The sequence below is a fragment of the Chionomys nivalis genome, chromosome 6 (genome assembly GCF_950005125.1).
Source record: "Chionomys nivalis chromosome 6, mChiNiv1.1, whole genome shotgun sequence".
Lineage (NCBI taxonomy): Eukaryota > Metazoa > Chordata > Mammalia > Rodentia > Cricetidae > Chionomys > Chionomys nivalis.
This window is the reverse complement of record NC_080091.1, coordinates 66,946,155-66,971,096: the sequence shown is the minus strand read 5'-3', so window position 1 is coordinate 66,971,096 and position 24,942 is coordinate 66,946,155. Positions and strand designations below refer to the sequence as shown.

The 24,942-nt window shown below is 44.7% G+C and overlaps 1 protein-coding gene across 1 annotated transcript in view; it reads left to right on the top strand.

Annotated features, from left to right (window-relative positions):
- Nucleotides 1-19,644, top strand: part of Tmem156 (transmembrane protein 156) — a 31,426-nt gene extending 11,782 nt beyond the window's left edge. Inside the window, exons 2-7 of the mRNA XM_057771513.1 lie at nucleotides 953-1,222; nucleotides 6,449-6,706; nucleotides 8,251-8,370; nucleotides 11,070-11,153; nucleotides 17,273-17,375; nucleotides 19,266-19,644. Coding sequence (XP_057627496.1) covers nucleotides 953-1,222; nucleotides 6,449-6,706; nucleotides 8,251-8,370; nucleotides 11,070-11,153; nucleotides 17,273-17,375; nucleotides 19,266-19,299 — 869 coding nt within the window. The 3' untranslated portion in view covers nucleotides 19,300-19,644. The remainder of the gene's footprint in view (nucleotides 1-952; nucleotides 1,223-6,448; nucleotides 6,707-8,250; nucleotides 8,371-11,069; nucleotides 11,154-17,272; nucleotides 17,376-19,265) is intronic.
- Nucleotides 19,645-24,942: the final 5,298 nt, after the last annotated feature.

Genomic DNA, 24,942 nt, shown 5'->3' with positions numbered 1-24,942 from the left:
TACATAGTTAAACACTCTGTTGCTAGGACAGAACAAGTCATGCTCACACCCTAGACTAGAACATTCTGTAGGCAAATCACTCCCTGGGTCGAATCCAATGTTATCTCCTTGGATAACTGGAACCTTGGTTGGATCCTTAGACTTTTGTTTAAGGTAGAAACATATCTACTTTTCTATTTCTGAAATAAAAAGTGTGGATATTAGCCACATCTGTTGATAATAACCTTGAGAGAGCAAAACTCTCTGCCCTGAACCTAGGTGAGACCTTTATTTGAGGTAGAAACACAATAACCTTGAAGGAATACAGGTAAGTTCGAATTCTCTGACCTTTGGTCAAGGTGGAAATAGGCTCACATTTTTGGGCCTCTACAATTTTCAATGGCCAAGATTGTGGTACTTTGCTTTCTAGCAGACTTTGAAAACACAGAATCACTGTCTAGATTTTGCTCTCTTTCAGATCCATGCAATTGACTATTATAAAAAGATAGATTCAGAAAGACTTAAGATTTATCTGTTAAGTTTTTTTTTCAGTGGCTAAGAGTGCTTACTGTTCTTGCAGTGGACCCAAGTTCAGTTCCTAGTGCCCATGTCAGGGTTCTCTAACTGTTCCAGGGGTTCCTATGCATTCTTCTGGCCTCCATGGGAATACACTGCACACACACACACATACACACACACGCACGCACACACATCCTTAAAATTCTTCCAGAACAGAGGATGTCTAAAATGCTAGTGTTTCTAGTCACTTCTGCACATGAATGTTTGCTCTCTGAAAATTAACAAGTTTTAAAACAAAATGCTTCAACGGAGTAGATATTAATTCATGTGAGAATAAAACATTGTCAGAGACAGGCCATCATCTACCTGAACAATGATGAGCTTACTTTGTGTTTATTTAAATGTCAAAACCTTGAAATCCACAGCTAACGAGAGCTTTTTTCTTTCTTTGCAGAAAGAACACGAGAGCTCGCCTGCTGGGAAGTGTGTTTATTACCCAATCTCACCTATCCGCTTCCCTCCTTCAATTTTTCTTCTGTGACTTTTCTGCACCCGGCAGAGGAAACACAGACTGTCATGGGACTCTTTCCAAATCACTCCAGTGTCCAAAGCTTCACTGAGAGTTGCCAAGGCATCACGAATGGATTTCCGATGTGCTCCTTGTGTTTGGTCTGTGAATCCAAAGGAGACGTGGATTTCATTTCTCAGGAACAAATATCAAAAGGTAAACACAAAGGAATAGAGTAACATTTGCTAAGTCTAAATTAAGTCATTCTGGAAAGAAAAAAAAAAAGCACCCTAGGGCTGGAGAGCTAGCTCAGTAGCTAAAGTACTTTTTACTCTACAATGTAAAGAACTGAGTTGGAACACCAGAACCCACAAAAAAAGTGGGCACGAGGCTAGGTCATGGAGGTGCATGCCTTTAATCCCAGCACTCTGGAGGCAGAGGCAGACACATGTGAATCCCCATGAGTTCAAGGTCCCCCTGGTCTACCAAGTGAGTTCCAGGACAGAGAAATCCTGTCAAACAAAACAAACAAACAAACAAACAAACAAACAAACCAAAAAGTAGACACAGAGCCTGGAGAGATAACTTAGCAGTTGAGACCTTTCAGAGGACCACTTTCCACGGTGACTATCACACAACTACCTGGAACTCTAGCTCAGGGGATCCGACACACTCTTCTGACACACACTGCACCTATGTCTATCTATGCGCACAGAGATGCACAATAAATATTAAAGAAAACACTGGCGTGCTGGTGAGCCTGCTTGTCACCCCAGAGACATTGAGGAATGAGGCAAAGACAAGCAGATCTCTGGAAACTCACTGGCCAGACAGCCAAGGCTACTTGGTGAAGGTCTAGATCAATGAAAGACCCTGCCTCGGACAGAAGGCAAAAGGTTCCCTGAGGAATGACACCCAAGCGTGTCTTCCGACCTTCATCTGCCTGTGCATGTCCAAATATTCTGTACACACCCATCGCCTCCCCTCACGCACACACACAAGCATTCCGTTTTTAACATCTAATAGCATTGAAACTCTCAGTGGTGTGGCTTTTGATGAAAGATTTCACAGGACTTTGTAATGTCGATCAATTTGAGTTTAGTTTAGTGAAGACAAAATACTCGTTCGTGAAATCCATCAGAATGCCAGTGTAATTCACATGTGCCTGCTAGCTGAAAGGTTAGCCGGATGGTCTTTCAAAGATAATGATTGTTTAAAAAGCAGTTCTAAGTAAATACCTAAGCGTTCACCCGCTAAGTATGTGTTGGCATTTTATCTGGCTCTTCAGTGGGCCTCTTGAGGGCAATGTCTTTGTCTTTGTTTATTAGCATATCCCTTCCTTCAGCATCATGTCCAATATAAATCATAACAGATATTTAATAAATATTTGTTGATTGAAGGAAGGAACATACAAAAGAATATATATATCTATATCTATCTATCTATCTATATATATATATATATACACTAATGGGGCACTACATGTCATCATAACTTCAGCTATCAACTTGATATAAACCTAGTCACACGGGGAGAGGGAACCTCAAATGAATAATTGCCCAGATCCGGTTGACCTGTGGCCATGTCAGTGAGACATTTTCTTAGTTACTAATTCATGTTGCAAGCCCAGCCCACAGTGGGTGGTATAGTCACTCTATCTGCAGAACAAATCACCCCATGGACAGTGGCTTGAAATGCAGCAACCTCCTCTTCCTTTCTCTTCTCTTTTCCCTCCCCCTTCTCTGCTCTTCTTCATTGTTGTTCTCCCCCACCCCCACCTCCTGCTCCCCCTTGCCCTCCCTTCCTCAACCTCCTCTGGATGGAATGGGTGCAGGTGAACTTTTCTGGCTTGGGGTGTGTCATACTATTGCACTTAGTGAGTGGGTGCAGCAACCAGAAGAACCAGGGCAGCTGGGGGCAGCTGAGGTCCTCTCTCTTCACATGGTCACCTAGGAAGAGTGAAGATCTTTTGAAAAAGAAGAAGAAGAGAAGGAGGAGGAGGAGAAAAGGAAAAAAAGATTTATTTATTTTTATTTTTTGTGTAAATGTTTTGCTTTTATCTGTGCACCCCAGGCATGCAGTACCCACAGAGGCTGGAAGAGGGCACTGGATCTCCTGGGACTGGAGTTACAGACAGTTGTGAGCTGCCATGTGGGTGCTGGGAACTGAACCTGGGTCCTCTGGAAGAGCAGCCACTGCTCTTGACTGCTGAGCCATCTCTCCAGCCCCCACCTTTTCTTTATGCATTTGTCTCAGTGGGCATTCAGGTGGCTTCCCTTTCAGTCATTGTGACTGAGGGAACACAAATATGTCTTCGAGGTCCCTTTTTTGGATATGTGTCAGAAAGTGCGCTTGGTAGAGTCAATGGTGTTTAGATTGTTCATTTTTGGAGGAACTTATTATTTCCCAAACTGTATGGGTCGTTTTACCCACTATCAGTACAAGGACTCCAAATTCCCCACACTTTTCAACACACTTACAGGGGTCAGATGGTATCTGACTGCGGTGCTGACTTGCATTTCCATGGTGATGAGTGATGTTGAGTGTGTTACCAGATGACCATTGGTCCTCTGTAGCTCTTTTATGGATGTAGATCTTTTAATGGATATAAATATATGTTCCAGTTCTTAGCGCAGGTTTGTTTTGAGACACAGTTTTCTTATTCTACCCAAGATGGGTTTGAACTCCAGTGGTCCTCCTGCCTCAGGCTCCCACGTAGCTGAGACAGCAGGCGCTACCCCTAACCTGGCATCTGCCCGGTTGACTCAACATTGCAAACGAGACTTTGGGTGATTGCCCAGGTAGTCAGTTGTCTCTGTCAATTGTTGCACATTTTGGATATCTCTCGTTTGTTAAGTAATATTTATTCCCTTCTCAGATCTTTGACGGAGTTGAAGATTATATAATTGTAGTTACTCTCTATGTTATTTAGACTCCTTGAGATAGAATGTTTAGCAAAACTTTTGTTCTCAATATTGTTTGTTATATTTATTATTTGTTATTATTGTATATAGTTGTATTTGGTTTAGTTCTATCTTATTTAGACAAAAGGGGGAGATGTAGGGATATAGCCCCACCCATTGGGGGCGTGTTCGCCTTGGGCTAATGTTTACTGATAAATCTGCCGGGCGTGATCCCAGCAGCCCTTTTTTTTTTTCTCTGCTTTTCCTGTTCTCCGCAGGAACCTGTGGTCCTGTAAGTCTATTTCCTTATTAAAGCTGTATATATTTTTATAATCTGTCTGCATTCATTTATGTCGCCACATTTTGTGTTGTCTGTTCCTCTCTCTGTTCCTCCTTCCTTGACAGGAATTCCTTACATATCCTGGACATTAACTTTTCTCAGTTATAGTCTGAACATTTTCTCCTATTCTGGGGCTGCCTTCTCACTCTGCTGATGGGTTCTCTTATATTGTCTTTCCATTCATATTCACCGAGGACTTCCTTGCAGCAAGCCATACATTGGACCTTTTCTTGGCGACTCCAGACTTAGTGTCCCAAAGGACAAAGTGGAATTGCACCACCTTTTCCTGTCTGATCATGTAATGTCATTTTTCCACATTTGACTATGTTAGGATTGGGTCTGGGGTCTTGAGAAAATGAGCACACAGTCCAAAGTATTGCAGAAAGACAGAAAGGCTTGCTTCAGCAGAAGGGGGCGTAGCCAACCTTAACCATGCAAGCAAGTCCTGCAGGGGTCCCACTGGATTTTTATTTCTAGCTCCAAGGAATCCTGCACCTCACTCTGAGTGGCCAGAGCTCAGTCTCACATTCTTATGCTTCTGGCTAACGTAAGTACTACTTTTGAAAGACTGAGAACAGGATGGAACTCTGAGTACTTACTTTGATCTTAGAAGACTGCTGACTAGGGAGGAATTTCTGCCCGGTGGTGTCTTTATGAAGTTCTTTAAAGACAGGGCTCGGTTAAACCTTTGATATAGAAGACAATGTGTTTCATTTACATCCCCACGGCTCAGCTGCCTATCTAACTCTCTAAGACTCTATGGGGAGGGAGTTATCTCCCCCTATTTGGGGGAGGTTGGTAAAGTTTTGGGGTAACTGAATTGTGTCCTCTCAAATTTTAATGCGGGGAAGTCTTAATCATCAACACATAAGACTGTGACGTTATGTGGAATAATGTCATCCTAGATATGGTTTTAAGATGAGATCATCATCCTGGGACCTAGTCCAGGATGACTGACATCCTTATACCAAGGAGAAGTGTGATTCTTTAAGTACTTGCCAGGCAAGCATGAAGACCCGAGGGTTAGATACTCAGAACCACATCTCTGTAATCCCTGCAATGGGGAGGTGGAGACAGAAGGATCCCTGGGGTTTAATGACCATCCGGGTTAGCCAATCAGCAAGCCCCAGGTTCCAATGAGAGACCACATCGCAACAACACACGGTTTCTGCAGAATCACATGGTTCGCTTCTCCCTCCATATGGACATGCACACATGCACTCAGGGACACACACCAGTTTACCTGTGCACACACCATGCAGATATGTGGACACAGAGAAACAGACTCATTGGAAAAAATGCCGTGTGTGGATGAAGAAAGAGACCAAGGTTGTGCTTCCACGAATCAATGAAAGCCAGCGATTACTGCCAACCTCCAGAAGAGAGGAACAAGGGCAGTCTTCTCCACAGTCCTTCCTGTCTTAGGTCTACGGGTTAGAGATGGGCTGGAAAGCTGGCTCAGCAGTTGAGAGCACCGACTGCTCTTCCAGAAAACCTGGGTTCAATTCCCAGTACGCACATGGCTGCTCACAACCAATTGTAACTCCAGGCCCAGGGGATCCAATGCCTTCATCTGGCTCCCATGGGTACCAGGTGTGCACATGGTACACACACATGCACACACAAAGGTGAAAACGTCCATGCACATTAAAATTTTAAAAAGAAAAAGAAGTATGAGAAAAAATTCTGTTCATTAGGCCACCCTGTTTATAGTACTTTGTTACATCTGTAGAAAGCATGGGCTATGTGGAGTGGAAAACACTGTGAACCTTTTGAACAATTTGATCTGCCCCAGATCAGGAACAGATATTCATGGAAATATCTGTGTGTTCTCTGAGAGGTTTCAATCCTATTTTAATCTTACTTCTATCATTTTCATAACTTTTTTTTTAAAAATCACCTTGATAATTAATTGTAGTGTACAAAACTTTGTTTTCTATTTTGTTTTAAAGAAAAGAGATTTAAGACTTTGTTTGTTTGGTTATATTTTCTTTTTTTGAGACAGGGTCCTGCTGTGTACCTCTTGTGAGTCTTGGTACTGACTACATGACATTTATGCTCCTCCCACCTGTAAGTCTTGCCTCAGCATCCTGCGGGTTACCGGGGTGCACCGTCAGGCCCAGTGAAACTCAGCTCTGAATTGCGTCTTCTTACTAAATACTAGCACTCTGAAAATACCTTTCCTTAATCTCTTTCTAGGTCTCATCACGACAGGATCAATGGAAGTGAAGGCAAATGACTTTTACTCACCCTGCCAGCACTATAATGTCACCGTCGCTCTTCTAGTTGACCCTATGAAGGAATACAATGCTACTTGTGCCCCTGAAGCCCACCCTGGGAAACCCACAGGTGTAGAAGATCCACCCAGGGGAGATTCTCTAAACCACACTTGTGGAATTATGGAAAACACGAGTAATTGTACTCATGTTTCCTTGCACCTAGCAATAGATGTGAAATGTAAGTTTGAAAGGAAATGAGAGAGAAATAGAGAAGTTGGGTATCCATACATAGGAAGGGGCTATGAAATTCACCAGAAGTAAATAGCTGAAAATTTCATTATGGAAATAATACTGCCCAAAAATATTAATCTTTTTATCTGTTTACTTGACTTTAAGATGTGTTTTTATGGGACTCAGCCATAACCTGAGACAGAGGTGGTATGTCTGGGTTTGGGATTTGAGGGCTACCCAAGGTCCTCTGCCCTAGGGTGACTGAGCCTGTTTGGTATCTGCCCTAGGGTGACTGAGCCTGTTTGGTATCTATCTGCGCTTGATGGAAAGTCACCAGTTCTCAGTATTGAGAGCGGGGAGTTCTCTTAAAGATGAGGCTCTGGCACGCGTGTGTGTGACTGGCTGATTCTGAGGAGAAAGAATCTCAGACATTTAAATTCTTTTCAAGGCTGATTAAGTTCCTTGCACCCTGTTCTGAACCCCACAGTTAATATTTTCTGCTAAGCGGTGTGCCCCCACCTCAGCCATAAAATGTATTCTTAGAGAGCATTTTATAATATATTCATTAAGTGAGTACTTTCTGTATGTCAACCACCATGCCTGGCACCATGCCCGGCACCATGCCCGGATGGGGGCCAGGAGTCAGACGAACATAAAACCAGAGAAGAGAATCACACAGCCCCCAGAGCTGCAGGTGCTATGACAGAACTGTTTGCTAGACATTTGGGTACTCTAAAAAGATGGAAGCTTTCTCCATCACTTTAGAATTCTTTACTAAAGCTTAATCATTTTAAAGGTAATTAATAGTTTTAAATTATGTCTGTCATATACGGTGTAGCCACCTCAAATGATATAGTCAACTGGGCACCAAATGTTCAGTCACAGGAGTCTCTGGGGACATTTTCCATCCAAGCTGTAACACTGGCAGAAACAGGGTCTAATCACTCAGTCCTCTGCCTCTGCCTTCCGTTGGTGCCCCATGCCCCTTGCTCTTGTTGAACCTTTGTTAATTTGAGGGCATATTTGGGGCTGCATGACCCACGACCAAGATGATTAATCGCACACAACCCTGATATAAGGCTGCTTTGTGGCACTCTTGATGTACAATGAGGAAATTGATATTGGCATCACCTGGAAGTGAAATTAAATGCCAGGATTTTGAATTAAATGGATCCCTGGGAGCCACTTGGCCAATTTCCTCATTTAGTAGCTTCATTTAATATATTGGAAAAGTGTTCAGGAGAGCAAGGGTCCCTGTTAAGTTAAGGCAGCAAATAGCTTTTCTGCCAAAGGCATACACCTCCACTTTGCCTCTTATCTCATGCTCTGTCTCATTGTGTTGAGTCTTTTTATTTTATATATATTTATTTGTGTGTGCATGTCTGCCATGACACACGAGTCCAGGCCAAAGGACAACTCGCAGGAGTTGGTTCTGTCCTTCCTCTGGGTGAGTTTTCGGGGCAGACCTCAGAGGGTTGGCGAGTGCCTATGCCTGCCACCTTTACTGATTTTTAGAGCGCTTAATTTTTTTTTTTTTTTTAAATTTTACAGCTGTCAGTTGTTCCGTGAAGATCACTTGGTACATTTTAGTGCTATTAGTTTTTATGGTCGGCATCATCCTCATTATCCACAAAATCCTTGAGGACCACAGGAGAGTGCAGAGGTGGAAGAGTAAGTATCGGGAAATAGCCCCTGGCCATATGGCTTTCCCCAGGGAAACACATACACACGTACCTGTCCACCCCAGATTTTCTTTTTCGCTCAGTTGGCCACTTTCTGTGTTCCTCCTATGTGTAAATGCTGGTTCTAGAGAATCTAAATGGAAAGACAGCAGCACCAGCATTCAGGGTCCATTCTCCTCCATGGACAGGCAAATGGTCAGGAAGAAAGGCAGGGTGAACAGGAGGAGCTGTCCAGATGGTGGCCAGGAAGGCTTAGTGGAAGTGAGGGCAGAAGACATGGTAACACTTGCAGAGCAGAGGGGTCTCTAGGTAACAATATGAGAGTAAAAATCTTTAGTAAGTGTAGGGGTGTCGATGGAGTTTGGGTGGGTCGGAGCTAGGAGGGCTTCTTAAGTCAGAACAGTGCGAGTACTGTTAAACAGCTTTGGTAATTAGCATGGCCTGGGCACTCACCTAGCAGGGTGGATTGTAAGACTGCACGTGCATATACTGGCTGCGTATCAGACTCGATTGACAGTTCTTCGGTAATTAGTTGATCTCCTAAAGACCGCATAAAAAGCATCTCCATGATAGCAGGCTCTGAAGACATCAGATCCTCGTATTACCTCCTATAGCTTTGAGTAAGTTACCATTGCTAAACGTGGTTTTCCTCAGCTGTCCTACAGGGTACTTGCCTCTGCCACATGGAGCTGGGGTAGAGGCTGAAATAAAGAGATCACCCAAGGAGTTGAACACTGTCAAGGCACAGCTGGTTCTCTCTCTGTCTCTCTCTGTCTCTCTGTCTCTCTCTGTCTCTCTCTGGTTTCTCTTTGTTTGTTTGTTTGTTTTGCAATGGATTTATCTGTGTAATAGCCTTGACTGTCTTGGAACTCGCTCTGTAGGCCAGGCTGTTGTCGAACTCACAGAGATCCACCTGCCTCTGCCTCCCAAGTGCTGGGATTAAAAATGTGCACCACCACCTGGTTCCCAATGAAGGCTTGTAGTATGGCTGGGTGCGTTCACTTCTTATGTTCTTTGACAGGCAAGGTTGTTTAATAAATAATGTTCACCTGCAGCAAGGGTGCCGTTGATTCTTTGAATTAATTCTTTGTTGCAGGGATTTTTTTTGAGAGTCATTGCAGAACAAGTCTCATCTCTGATCCCTTAGTAATAAAGGTCTGCCGCGTCATGGCTAATGACATGACCATGTTGTGTCTTTGTAGAACGACAGTTTCCACTGGGTGATCAAAGCATGTGTCCTGGATGGCCTTAACTGTCAACTTGACACAGCCTAGAATAACCTCAGCAGGGAGTCTCAAGGGATGCATTGCCCAGATCAGCTTGGCCTTTGGTCGTGTCTGTGTGGTGGTGGGGTTGTCATGATTCCTAACCGATGTGGGTACCATCCCTAAGCAGTTGGTCCTGAACTGGACAAGAAAGCTAGCTGAGTACATGCCAGACTGAAAGCCAGCTAACAGGCGGCAGCCTCCCTGGTTCCTGCTCTACTTCCTGGCCATGAGCTGAGTTCCCTGGTGGGAGGTGGCACCATGCAGAGCAGTTAGGACTGCCTTGACTCCCATCAGTGCTAGACGGTGACCCGGAAGTGGAAGACAAATAAGGCCTTCCCCGTTTTTGTCCTTTTGTCCTGGTATTTGTCATGGCCACCGGGTAAAACCACAGCAGTATGGAAACAGGTACTATTATTTGTTTTTTTTTTTGCAAAAAAAAGTGGGAAAATCCCCAAACTCAGGTGAGTTAGCAGTTTTGTAAAAATCTACACAATTAATAAAATGCCAGAGTAAAACTTGGCATCTTCTAGTCATTGAAATGTGTGGTAGTTAAAAATAATTCAAAGTTCTGCATTTCTTGAACCATTTTTCATGTATGAATGCAGACTAAGAAAGAAAGATACGAGGTAGGGAAATGCCTAGAAAGATACAGGCCATAGTGGGAAGTACGTTAAATTCTTTCAAACGTCTATCCAGAATGCAAATTCAATGGCTTTCAAAGTGTTTTCCTTGCAAGTCTAAATATATAAAGCAATGAAAAATACCACAATACTCATGCTACTTACTAGATATAACTAATCTGCAATACTTCTTAAATATTCTGCGTATCATATCCATATAGATAAAAATAGAATTTTGTAAATACTGGCTGGTGCCTTTTCAAGAATATATATACATAACAGTACTTATGATAGTGGAGAAACCATTACTTTTAGAAACAGATTGGTTTTGTTGTTATTGGTGTGGGTTTTTTTGTTTGTTTGTTTGTTTGTAGATAGGGATTGACTATGTGGCTCTGGCTGTCCTAGAACTCACTGTGTAGACAAGGCTGGCCTTGAACTCACATAGATATATCTGCTCTGCCTTTGGGGTGCTGGGGTTAAAGGCTTGTGCCCACACGCGCCTGTGTTGGTTAGTGAAAGAAGACTTAACGATAAAAACTCCTGCTGCTTTGTTGCTCCAGATCCCCTTGTGGACAATCCTGTCTCCTTGACAATCTAAGCTATCACAGGGAGCACAGTGGGAATGTGACTCTGGAAGGGAGTGACAAAGGGGCCACTATGTAGTACAGACTGCCTGCAAACTCAGGACCCTCCTACCTCATTCGCCAAGCGCTGCAATCAGAGGCCTAAACCACCACCACATGTGGCAGAATGTGCTCGTTTGGTATCTAAATCTTTAATTTCTTTTCTTGGAATAGGTCGTAAACCCAAATCTGCATCCGTTCTCTTAAGAGGAAGTGGCTCTGCGAAGCTGAGTGTCTTGAATATGACGGCTATTCCAGGTGAGTCCTGCAGTATCAAACAGCGCAGGACGGGAAATGCCAAGGCGGTGCCCTCTCCGTACACCGCAAACTCCAGACCCGAGTTCATTTTAAGTAGCCTCGAGTTTAGAATAAAGGAACTGTGGGCGACTGAAATCCAGCTCCGTACCTCTCATTATTAGGGGACAGTTATGATCAAAGCCACCTCCTTAAATAATGGAAAGTTTGCCTAATTGGCAAGAAGAAGCTCGCGTGAGTAGGCAAGGGAGAGGACGCCATGGGGAACGAGCCGGGGATTTATTTTTAAATGAGACAAGATGCCATTATTTCTCAGACTTGAGAGAGGTAATTGTTGAGTGGGCAGAGCTTCTGCTGGAGCCTTCACTTCACGGGCGTCGTTGTGTAAAGAGAACTTCTAATAGCCTCAATTAAAAAGGGGGAGGGAGGAAGGGGATCCTAATTAGAGCAGCTAAGAGGGCCATGAACACAGATGCCGGTTCCAACTTCATCTTTCTAATTGCGAGGCCTGCTTCAGAATTCCTGCTGTCAAACCACATTAAAAAGAAAGCCGATGATGTGAACGGGGTAAAGGTCCTCCTTTTCCTTCACCAAAGAGAAAGGATTTTTAAAAAACTGGAAATTCCACCTAGGCAGGGCCTTGGGCATGCTAGGCAAACACTCTATATCACTGAGCTATGCTCCCCAGCCTCCCCCCCCCATTTTAATTTTGAGGTAGGAGCCCACTAAATTGCTCAGGCTGGCCTTGAATTGACTCATATTTGTGACCCCTCCCACTTCTGTATCATAGGCCTGTATCACGAGGCCTGGCTTGCGTTTAGATTTCATTTTAATCTCTTGCAGTCTGTGTAACAGTTCCTGGCTATTCTCTCTCTTTCTCTGTCAGACAAGGGCTTACTATGTAGCCCAGGCTGGCCTCAAGTTTATAGTTTTGTCTCAGTCCCTCCTCCCCTTTTTGATGTCTTTTTGATATTGTTTATATTCTTTGTTTCCAGCCGGTGAGCAGCTCCTGGCACTAGTTGAGAAGCTTGCAAGAAAGGAAGCTTCAGATCTGGTGTGCAAACTCTTTCCAAACATGAGAGGAAGCTGGATAACTTCCTGCTTCCACTGCAGGACAATGGCAGCCACCAAGAGACCTGCCCAATATTTCACCAGGGACATGTGCCCAAGGCTTTTGTTAACTACTGAAACAGGCAGTCAGATAGGCCCTTAGCCTGGGAACAAATTAGCCTGGATGCATCTCAAGATCTCAGTCTACATAATCTGGCAACGAAAAATTATTAAGCCAGGTTTAGTAGTAAGCAATGCTAGACAATTCTTAACATCAGCTGTCTAGGAGTCAAGTGAATGGACGTTTTGTGCGGTTCACAAAAATTTTGTTTAATTAATGATACAAAAGCCCCTAGAGTTGTTTTAGGGTGAGAAATCATTTTTTAAAGGAAGAAAATGGCGATTCTGCTGTTCGTCTCTCTTGTCTGATGTACCTGCTCGTACCCCAGGAATGGTTCAGCCCACCTCTGCTGGGTTTTGTGATTGCCCGAGGAAGCCTGGCTGTTTCCTAGTCATAATTCTGAGCACAGCCGTCTTGTCTGAGAACAAGTCAATTGTTCCCCTGTCACCTCAGATAATTGCGGGAGTCACAAATTTTAAGTCCTGGCTAGCCACAAGATGAATCTCACAAGTTTTATTTATGAGCCTGAGGTTTTCCTGCCCCCGAAGAAGCTGTCTTGGGGCTGCCTTCTCTGTAACGGCTCTCACTAAAAAACCCTCTGGTTTTAGTACCAGACATATTGTAGGAATGTTCATTTTTTTTTTTGGCCAAGTATCCTTTTGAGGCTTAGTATCTTCTAAAGGAAAAGGGGGGGGGGGTCATTTATCGTCCTTTACCCTGAAAGCACCCCCTTCTTCATTCTAAGTTGCTCTTTCCGAGTGAGAAGTGGAGAGGAAATCATGTCTCCCCTGAGCTGTCTTTAAGGCTGCTCTTTGTCATGATGGATTACAGGCAGCAGCGAGAGGTAAGGGAAAATGTGCCCATGTGAGTCTCCGGAAATGCGGTACCGTGAAGAAAAGAAGCGGAATTCAAAAAAGCGATGCCTGTGTGTCGCATTCGGCTGAGCCTGGTGTCGGTGCTAGCCGTTCGCTCCAGAATGGCCCTGTGGTTCATGACCTACAGACGTAGTGTTGCCACACAGGTACACACACTGGAATGGAGAGAGGCTCGGCCATCCCCAAATCATCATCCTCTAAAAAACAAGCAAGGAGGACTCAGCAGGACCCTATCCTGCACAGAGCCTGTTACTATTAGAGCCACATGGAACAAGTGTGCCTCTGATGCTCTTCTCCTTCCCCGAGAAACGTGATGGTCCATGCTGTCTGTCTTGGTGTTAATTTCCTTACTATTTATCCATTCAGTGATTATCGTCACATGGGTGACGACTTCGCTTTACCTGTCCTGTATCCTTCACTGTAGCATAGCCTTTGGGATCCCATTCATTCATGATAAGAGTTTATGAAACAGCACAACCGTAGGGAGAAGTGGGTACAGAAAAGGGGAGGTGATGTCACGGCACACACCTTTAATCTCAGCACGCGGCGGGGGGGAGGCAGAGACAGGCTGATGTCTGTGAGTTCGAGGCCAGCCTGGTCTATGCAATGAGTTCCTGGACAACGAGAGCTGCACACTAAGACCCTGTCTCAAAAAAATATCAGAAATAAATTTAAAAGTTAGAAAAGGAATGAGTCTTAAGAATGGGAAAGGTGAACACGCACATGAACATACAGAGCAGGAATAATCAGAAAGAACATAATTCTCCTTCATTGGAAACATGGACAGTAGAATTGCTAGGGATATCAAAGAGCAATGAGAAACAATGACTATTTTAAGAAAGGCATTTTAAAAGGAATTTTATTTCTTATGTGTACGCACACACATATGCATGCACGTTTGCCCACAGAGTCCAGACGAGGGTGTTGGATCACCAAGAGCTAGAGAGAGAGGTTGTAGGGGGATAGCCTGATTCATAGCACCCCCAAATAAAGCTAATGGCAATGGAAAGTTATAATTCCCATCATGTTCATGGCCGGGATAATAAAGATTGTGCAGGTTTCAATTTCCCGCAGAACAGAAGATGAACGGCTGGTGCCAGATGTTTTACAAATAAGCAGGACAACATGAAAGTTTAATTTTTACTTGCTTTACCCATAATATTGATGACTCTTAAAATGCCAGTTGGGTTCATAACACAGAGAAGGTTATAGCTATCTGCTTGGTTACAGACTGGATCAAAATGCAAAGGATGGCTTTCTTTGCCGGAAGAGTCCACAGCTGGAATAGAATGATTTATTATAGGCATTCATTGAATGCCTTTATGTGACAGTCATTTATACCAGCTCTGGAAGAACAGATTGCAGAACATATGCTTTGAACAAGTCCTCCATCTTTGCCCAGATGGTCCTTGCCTGGACCCTCTGTCCTCCCTTGACGCCCACCATGTACAATCCCATTCCAACCCTGACCTTGCCTTATGATCTGGGCTTAACTGACACGTTCCAAGACAAATAAATAATCATAAAAATAAGTAAGTCAGTTATCAAAACAGTTGCAAGAAGGAGGACCTGAAATCAAGAACAACTGGGACCTATAGAATAAGCTGATTGTAGGGACAGAGACAGGCTGATCCCTCGGGCTCACTGGTTAGGCTACTTGGGTGAGCCCCAGGCCAGTGAGAGACCCCATTTCAAAATAAAACATCAACATGAGGCGCACAGGACCTGAGGAGGAATGACGTGTCTGACCTCAAAATGCACACACACGTTTACTTGTGCACACACATCAGCACCCGCCCCCACACTCCTTTCACATACGTAAAAAGTAAAATGTAACTGAACAAGTAGTGTGGAGGCAAGCACATGGAAAACCTGATGGGAAAAACAGGCTTCCCAACCAAGAGAAGAAGGCTTAGATACGTTCTCCACTGGGAGACAGACCAGAAACCCACCAGGAACAAAGCATTGTGAGAATACCCTGCAGGTTACACAGAGGGAATACAAGATTACATGGGAAGGATGAAATGAGGTTAGATCCCCGATGTCCCAGATGTAAAAGGCCTCTGAAAAGTGATAGAAACCTGTTGTTGTTGTTTTTTGTTTTTTGAGGGGAGAGAGCAAGCATTGCATTGCAGGGCAGCCTGGACGTTGCCACGTCACATCGTCACAGGAGGTGTGATAAGGCCTTTCTGCTACTGTGGAAATCCATCGTTTCTGAGACTCAGTCAGGCTGAAAACCACACTGGGGTTCTTTGAAAAACGTTAAAGTCCTTTGGAGGTTCCCAAAAAGCATCAAGTATTTGAGTGAGAGAATTGACAAATTCTTGAAAAGACATTTATGACATTTAAATATATTTCTGACAGCTTGTGCTGCCTTAACTAGAGTTGGTGAATTGGTAGGGTTTGAAGGAAACTATTTTCCAGGGCAGACTGAGAGGAAAAGTTTCACTTGTCTTAGCTATTCTGAAGAAGGAATTAAAATGACACACATCTATCTGACTTTGGATGTTTTTCAAAATCAGTTTTTAGAAGTTTTGCTATTAGCATATGAGTTGCATGACTTTGGATACGAGGGGACGCCGAAGACAACACACCACTAGAGGGAGAATATTCCCGACTAGCCATCATTTTGACAGGTAATAGCTTTCCTTCTGACAGTGTGGTCATATCGTGCTATAAAACACCCACACTCTGAATCCACAAGCAGACAATGTGCAGCTGGCTCTCCAGCCAGAAGAACCTTATTAATTCTGCATGATAATTATTTCATTTTATGAATAGGCTCCTTTGATATGACCTTTAAGAAGAGCAGACTCCAAATCTCAGATTACAGAAGGCCAAAGACATCTTGTCGGGGCACATCTAAGCAATTGTTTGAGCAGAAAATTTATTCCAAAAGCTTTCATGAGCACCCAAGTCACTTTGGAAGTCTAGAGCATTCAGACTCCCAGGTTTCTAGGAAGGGACATTCAAATCCAAGAGTTCTGGGGACAGAGCCCAAGAACCTGCATTTTTAATCATCGCCTCTGGTGACATTTAGGCCGAGACTCTGTCGATCACTATATTTGTTTCCACTGTGTAATCAATTACCGCAAACTTTGTTGCTTAACGCGACATAATGCGTCGTGCTATTTCTGCTTCTATGAGTTGGAAGTTGTCACTCCTTATCTGAGCATAACTCAGCTTAGAGACTTCCAAAACTGCAATCAAGAGGTCAGCCATGCTGTAGTCTCACCCAGAGCTCTGCTTCTTCCAGGTTCATGTCTGGCAGTAGGCACTTCCTTGCTGCAGAGTTCTGAGGACTCTTGCTTCTTACTGTCTGTGTACCACTGCCCCTTCATGTCACCTACAGTTCTCCACGACTGTTGTTTGCTTCTAGAATCTTTCTGATCTTTGGATCTTGATCTGAGAAGACCGGGTCTCTCTTTGGAGAGCTTTCTTATGAATCAGGCTTGGACTCAGTCACGATAATCTCCCTTTCTATCAGCTCAAATCCAAGCAGTTTGGGATGCTGATTACATCTGTAAAACAACGTCTTCTTCACTCAATACTAGACACTAATCATGGTTTCTAGGAACTTTGAGGCGAGGGTGGGCTGATGGGAGTGGTATCCTGGAAGTAGTTGGTATTCACTGTCCTTGAAATAAAATCAAAGGATGCTCAGGCCTCAAGTGCGAGGGTTCAGCCAGGAGGAGACAACAGGGAGCGGGGAGTTCTGGGCCCAGGTGGAGACTGTTTCCCTTCTCATCTGACTCTCTTGGTTGGGGATGTTTGGTCATTTTACCTGTTAGAAGACTAACTGTGGAATAACGCTAATTTTAATAGTTATTTTAGCCTGCCTCAGATTGCATTCTCAGGAAATGGGGCGAGGAGCTGAAGGAGGAAATGAGGGCACATACCTGAACTTGAGTGATGTGGGTTTAAAGTATTAGAACCATCTGAAAGGAATTGAATAAGCTACAGAAACTTCCCAGCTCCTTTTTAAAAGGAGGACAGGGTTCCCTTCCAATCCATCCATATTACAAGTTCTTTTTGTCTTGCTATTGACGGACACCGCTCTTTGTCTTGAACTGTAGAGTCCACTGGAAGGCTGCCCTCGGTGCGGATCATGGAGGTGCTCCCCCCAATACCAGAACTCGAAGTCGCTTCTGCAGTGCTCCAGCAAGACCAACATACACAGTGAGTGATGCCCAGCCTTATTGATGGTTTGACCGATGCATTATAAACATGAACGGCCTCAGGGAACTCTGCTTGCCCTTCATCAGCATTTCTGTCTGGGCGGAGGACATAGAAGTGATAAACTTGTGAAGCCAGCCCACTGGAATTCGGTGACATGAGCTAAACTCCATTTTCTCCAAGGTTTAGGAAGGATCAGCAAACTAATCTCTCGGTCTATTAGACTAATCTCTCAGTCTGTGCAACTGTCCCTGAAATGTCAGCTCATCCCTTGGCACTGCTTTGTCCTGGAGTCAAGCGGTAAATCAGTCAGAGCATGAGAAAAGGGGTCGTGAGATTTGTTCAATCCAACCCATCGATCCAGTCATTGAAACAAAACTTTACCTTTGGCATCTGATACCCTAGAGGAATGTGCCTTGATTTAATATATTCTAATTTAAAACCGTGCTCAGAAGTGTCTTCGAGATGCTTTTCATTCATTCAGCAAATGTGTATTAAGTGACTGCAATGACATAAGGTCACATACGGTACATAAAGACGGTAACAGAAAGGGGAGGGAAAGCGGCATCTCTGGGTTCCCTCCCATTGTGCTTCATTGTGGCCGGTCTTGTCCCTAAGACTTCATAGTACTTGAGAGGCTATTGGTCCAGGCTCTAGCAGAAAACTAGTGTTTCATTCAAATTGAGTAAGTCAAAGTTTAATAGTCTATTAAGACAAGATGTGAAAACTCTGGGGAGAGAGAGAGAGAGAGAGAGACTGACTGAGACTCTGTTTTGTTTAGGAAGAGTTGTCTGATAAGGGGCTTGACCTCAAACAAAGGATATCATAGCTTCGGTTGCCCTGAAGAGAGAGAGGAAAAACCTAGCAGAACAAAACAACAACCAACCAACCAAACAAACAAACCAACCCTGCCCTTCCTTTGCTCAGCTGTGCTAGCGTTCTCCACTGGCCAAGGCTAAGCAAGGATAGACAGACTAAGCCAAGCTGAGGTGGCTTGTGCAGCCTTTTGGCAGGGCGCCAAGTAGGTAGAAGGAAGGGGAGAGCTGATCTGGAGAGGTAATTAAAGATCCAGTCCAAACGGCCAATGTGCAAAGTGGAAACCTAGTGGTGTGGGTACATGTGCGTTCAAGAAGGAAGTCTGGCAGGACTTCGTGTGGTCAGGGTCTGCCGTTGGCTAGAAATTCCTAGGTTTGATTAATGAGAATGCCAAGAAAGTCTTCCTGAGCCCCATGTCTGTTTCCTCCCACGCCGGTCTTTATGCCAGGACTGTTCAAGCTCACAGATAAAAATTCTCCACTTTGGTTATTTGCCTCAAATTTGAACTTTGTGTCAAGAACTCTACTCCTTGGCAAAAGTAACGTGGCAGTTAGTAGGGATATCAGAGTAGAGAAACTGCCATCCCAGTGACGAATGTAAGGTAAGACAGGGTCTAGAAGAGCTGACGATAGAGCCGCCAGTCAGAGGGCAGGATGCCTAGCTTTTGCTAGACCCTAAATAAACATATGGAATAGAAAAATCACTCCACTGCAGTCCTACCATAACCGTGGGCTGTTTTAACAGAAAGACCTGCACCAACTCCCATGTTTCCATTGAGAGGATGCCAAAGTCCTGTGGTAGCAGAGGCAAGAGGCATCTCTAGGGTTCCTCAGTCCTATGCTTGCAACGTTCTCATCACTCCAATGCTGTCCTTGTAAGGATACAGTAGGAGCATCATTGTATAACACAGGAGCGGATAGAGCCCCTAGTCAGTGACGGAATGAAGGTATTTCGTAGTATAGGATACGATGTTTGAAATGAATGATTTAAAATTGTTTTCTACCAATTCTAATTTTAGACAGTACTTAAGAAACTCTTGAGGTGAATACTATTTGTTTGCATTTAAAAATCTTTCAGGCTGTCCTTGGATAATCTGGACCAAAGACTTTGAAGAGTTTGGGTCCAGCTGAGGGAGTACTGATAGGTGAATGGCAGCGAGGAGACCCTGGCTGCCGAGAACTGGAGAGCGTCTATCTGACCCACGAGACCAAGGAGACGAGAGTGCGTCAGAGCTGCCATGAGGCAAGGAGGAACAAGCTGATGGAGCTCATGGGAGAGCAAGCGGGCGCTGACCTCTTCCAGCCATCATTACCTGCTCAGTGTGGGTTTGAGGACTCAGTGTGGGCCTGAGGAACCAAGAACGACCAAGGATGAAAGTCCCCTCACTGGGTCATGTTGCAGACACAGGATGGTTTTCTCCTACACTAGATGGACAGTTTCTAGTTGGTAAATTACTTAACAGGGTCTGTGTATTTGTTCATACATTTATTTGCATTTATAAATGTTGCCTCCTTTTGGCATAAGACCATTTTTTTAAAAAAAAAATCAAGGATACTGAAATAAAAAGTACTTAAATGAAATGCCTTGAGTATTTAAATTTGATAGCAAATGTTTCCTCTGATTCTTTTGGTTCTCATACCTGCTGCAGCCACCATGGATATCATGACTAAGTGTAGGTATCAGTTTTGATAAGAAGTATGCATAGACGAGAGGTCATTTCTTCATTGTGAAAAGTAAGCAGCATTTCCCAGAGTTATGTGGAATACGTTCTTCCAATATGATTTATATGACTAAAGTTGTGTTTCTGAACAGAGGAAGCGAGGAGGCCCCCCTGAGACCCCTGACCCATATCCTGAGAAGCAGGCCAAATGAATCCTTTTCTGAGCCTCCTCAGAGACAGCATCTAAGACCCAATGGGAGAGGTGGTTCTCTCATTCCCAAGCCTAACCAGGTAGCATCCTCATCTCCAGAGACTCAGGGCAGTTGTAGAACTGGAGCAAACAGGCCTTGCTAAGTCCCATCTCCACTAATTGTCATTATAGCTCACGACTTTCACGCTGCCATGTTCTCTATCATTCTCTGCTGTCCACCAAACACACTCTAAAACACATCCAGTTGGCTGTGTAGGTAAAGTGCTGTATACACGTGAGGACCTAAGTTCTGATCCTCAGTGCTCACAAAGAAGCTGGTTACAGATCTGTAACCGCAGGACTGGGCAGTGGAGACGAACGGATCCGGGGGAGGTTGTTGTCTGACCAAAACGACCAGCTCCAGACTCGGTGAGAGATGTTGTCTCCAAGAATGTGGTGGAGGGCTGGTGAGATGGCTCAGCAGGTTGCTCTCCGTCGAGTCTGAAGACCTGAGTTTGGTCCCTGGAACCCACACGATGGGAAGAGGAAACGACCTCCTCACATTGTCCTCTGACTTCCACATGTGCAAAGGGGCATTTATGTATACAGATGCATACACACACTAAATATTGTTAATGATGATGATGATGATAGGGTGGATATGACAGAGGACAACACCTGCCATCGACCTCTGGTATCTGTGTGCATATGCACGAGCTTGTGTACCACACACATGAGTACATGCATGCGTTTTCTCTCTCTCTCTCTCTCTCTCTCTCTCTCTCTCTCTCTCTCTCTCACACACACACACACACACACACACACATACACACACATTTACACACACACATTCTTTGGGTTGTCATTTTCCTATAAAGACTGTTGGGCCAAATAAGATTTATTTAAATAAATTAGTATATTTTCTTCTGTTAATTTTTGTTAGATGGATCTCAGACATGGACTTAGAATGGTAGGTGTGTGAGAGGGGCGGGGAGGGGAACAACTCTGGCCATCAGGCGTGGGAGCAGGCACCCTTACCCAACGAGCCGTCTCATGGGCACCAAACCCTCCCTCCTGCCACAAGCAATTGAGAGGACAGTTTGTATAAGAACTTGTTATTCTTCCTTTCTAGGTCGCAAACTAAAATTGTAATTTTAAAATTTAGGAACCGGAGATTTGACAAGTGGAACTCATCCTGTCTTACTCTGTCTGGGTGTCCCTAATTAGTAGACGAGCCAGCTCGGGTCTCAGATTTTTTCCGCAGGGGTTTAGGCTTCCCTCATGATGAAGTATGGATATTCTTCAGTTTCCGAAGAGCCAAATTACTGTTTCTCTTCACATTCCCTATTATGCTCTGACAGATGACTTGGGAATCGATGGGAGCTTGGCTTCCAACAGGCATACATTAAGCTTCTGGTTCTACTGGGTGTGGCAGCTTTCAGAAAGCGATTTCGCTGACTTACACTCAGTATTACATTACTAAACAGTGAAAACCACGCAAAGGTGTATGGAGCTGGTCTGCCTGTGGGGCACACCACTGGGCTTGAAAGAGCAGGTGGTTGTGCTTGTGTCCTGCAAGGATCCGAGATGACAGAATGGCTTCCAGTTGTGGGGAACTGCTTCTCAGAAAGGTGGCTTCCTCTGGTATCTCAGAATCCTGAACCCTACTGGGCATACATCTTCCTACACACCATCTGTTTGGTGGCTATTATTTAGAATTATTTTTGCAGTTATTCGTATCTGGCTTTCTCTTTAGACTAGATGCTGCAGGAGGGAAGGGAACATATTCAATTCTGCACACTGGAGCATTTGGGCCAGTTGGTATAGTATTTAGTCGCCAGCAGGGGCTTCATTTTGTCTGGACGAAGAGCCATTTGTGGAGCTCTCAGTAAAATGAGCCATGTGTCGTCATTTCTATGCCTTTTTCACAAGGACATATGGAGACAGGTGCTATTTCCCCCAGGAAGCTCGGACAGAAGCAGCTCACTAACTTGCCCTCCTCCTCAGCTCGGCCTACTGGCGTTCCTCCTCCATGTGCTTCAGGCAGAGGTAGCCAAAGTGAGCAAGGCAGATGGAAGACTGCCTCAGAGAAGAAGCTATATCCAAGACCACGATGGAGCTCCTCTTCTTGGAGAGCAAGGGACTGGGGATAAGAGAGGGCACTTCAGATTGTGGCTGCTGCCTGCTCACTGGCCCTGCACCTCTCCTAGAACTTTCTGCTTCCATCTCCACTCAACTGATGCTGGCTGAAACAATCCCATGGTCCTTAATGCCTTCCCTAAGTCATGGCTTCCTGTAGATAACACTGACCCTGGCCTTTAGTGTGTTTTGAGATTTACTGGACTCACTTAAAGCTTAGACTGTCATTGAACCATAGATATCTATGACTGAGACCTCTTCACTAGACTGTGAGAGGGGGAACCATGCCCCAGTGACAGGAACTCACTTCTTCCTGCTCTGTTCCTCTCTTGCAGTCCTCGCTCTGGTTGATGACAAATGAGTTGCAAGTTCATTGAATGGCTACCTATAAGGGGACAGGATTGCAGGCTTACATACATAACACACCGATGATGTCCTTTAATAAACATGCTGGTGGGGACTGTACATAAGAATTCATCATGTGGAATTATACCCGGTCATAATGAAAAATGGGAAAATATCAGAAAATGGATAGATCTGGAATATATTAACTGAGGTAACCCAGGTCAAGGATGACAAATACATGGTTTTTCTCATATGCATCCTAGCTGTTAATGATTGTATGTATTTGTGGGGGACAAGGCATGAGACTGGAAAGGGAACCTCAAAAATAGAAAAAAGAAAACAGAGGTGTTGAGAAGGGGGGTAGGGTAGTAGAGAAAATGTGGCATGAAAAAAAATTGCTCCTGAGGGGGAAGGATACGAGGAGCTTGAAATGCTGTAATGGAATCTGCCAGATCAGCCCACAGTGGCTATCCAGCCCGCAGTGGCTGTCCATCATGAAGGGATGTCAGGGCAGGAACCCACAGCAGGAACTGAAGGAGAGGACGTGGAGGAGTGGTGCCTTCTGGCTAGTTCATCTGCTTTCTTTCTTTCTTTCTTTCTTTCTTTCTTTCTTTCTTTCTTTTTTTGGTTTTTCGAGACAGGGTTTCTCTGAGCTTTTGGTGCCTGTCCTGGAACTAGCTCCTGTAGACCAGGCTGGCCTCGGTTCATCTGCTTTCTTATACAACTCAGGATCATCTGCCCTGTGGTGGCCCTGCCCTCAGTGAGCTGGGCCCTCTCACATGTAGTGGGAGCTGCGGGCTGTGTTCCTGCCGCCCCAGCTCCTGGTAGCCTGGCTGGCTTATGCCCCAAAATAACAACACATAAACTCTATTCATTTAAACACTGCTTGACCCATTTCTGTTCATGTGTGTTGCACCCCAAGGTACACTTACCAGAAATATTCTAGCCTACGTCCATCCTGGGTTGGAGCTTCATCGCATCTGCCTCAGAGAGCAGAGCTAAGGTGTATGAGCTCACTTCCTCTTCCTCCCAGCATTCTGTTCTGTTTACTCCACCCACCTAAAGGCTGACCAATCAAATGGGCCAAGGCAGTTTCTTTATTAGCCAATGACCTTCCTCCATCAGACATAGAAAAGAAAACAATTGTTAGGCACCTCTGGGAATATTCTCCTCTATTCTTTTGATTTCAAGGGACAGTGTGGGGAGAGAAGCTGATTTAAAACCATATTTTGGGGATTGAATCCAGATCTTTGGGTGTGCTTGTCAAGTGTTATTCTACTGGGCTACACTCCTGGCTCCAGAATAATCTCTGGAGGAATGCCAAGACTGTTTTCAGGCACATGTCATTGCCCAGTATCATGTACGGCTGTCCATGTCTAAGCTCGAAGACGGTGCTTTTTGGGGTCATTATCTCTACCCAAAATCACATGTAATTTCAAGTGATAGTCTCTGCGTTTTCACATAGGAAAGGTGTTGTGTTACAAAGGCATGTTGCAGTGAATGTTGTACAATAGGTGATCTCTCTTTTGGCTGTGGCCCTACTCCAGGCTCATCCTCACTTGCTGAACATCTTGGGGAGACTGAGAATCCATGTTGCTTGTACAGCAGCAGGGGTGGGGTGTACCTGGAGGTAGATCAATGCAGTTGTCTGCCCCGGGACTTCAAATTACAGGGGCACCACAAAAAGGTGGGGAAAGAGAGCCCACTCATTCATCTCAGGAGCTGAATTGCCTGCTGGTCCCTACCCACAGTTCACCCACTGCCTACCCAGAGGCCTGTTCCCCTCCCTGGTTCTCTTGCCTCTCTGTCTCTGGGAGCTCCTGGACGTCAGGTTTAAAGGAAATTCCAATTCCCCAAACTCCAAAAGACAGTCCAAATATTCAGAACTGGGCTCAACCTGGACTCCAGGAGGATCTCTGTAGTTCGATAAAAGCAGGTGTTCCTCAGGAACTGGAGGAGCCAGCTCTGTGTGCCAAAAGGAGTCATTTCCTTCATCTCCGGCAAAAAAGACAGAATTCACATACACTGTGTGGCACGGTTCAACACATCAAGGCCCACGCTGGCCTCCAGGCTCCCTCGGTTCCTACCCACAAGTACTGGCTATACATCTCAGGCCCCCCACACTAGCGTCCTGGCCCTCCCTTCCCCAAGTTACGCCCCTTCTTATAACCCAGCTGTTCTCACTTTGCTTTCTCTCTTTATCCCTAGCTGTTCTCCCCTCTCCACAGATTGCCCTGGCCATTTCCAATTTACTGGATATGTTCAGTCTGCTGGCTATGTTCAGCCTATTTCTTTCTCTCTCTGCTCTGGATGCCTCCAGATGCCTCTGGCTGTTCTCTCTCTCTCTCTCTCTCTCTCTCTCTCTCTCTCTCTCTCTCTCTCTCTCTCTCTCTCTCTCTCTCTCTCTCTCTCTCCCTCCT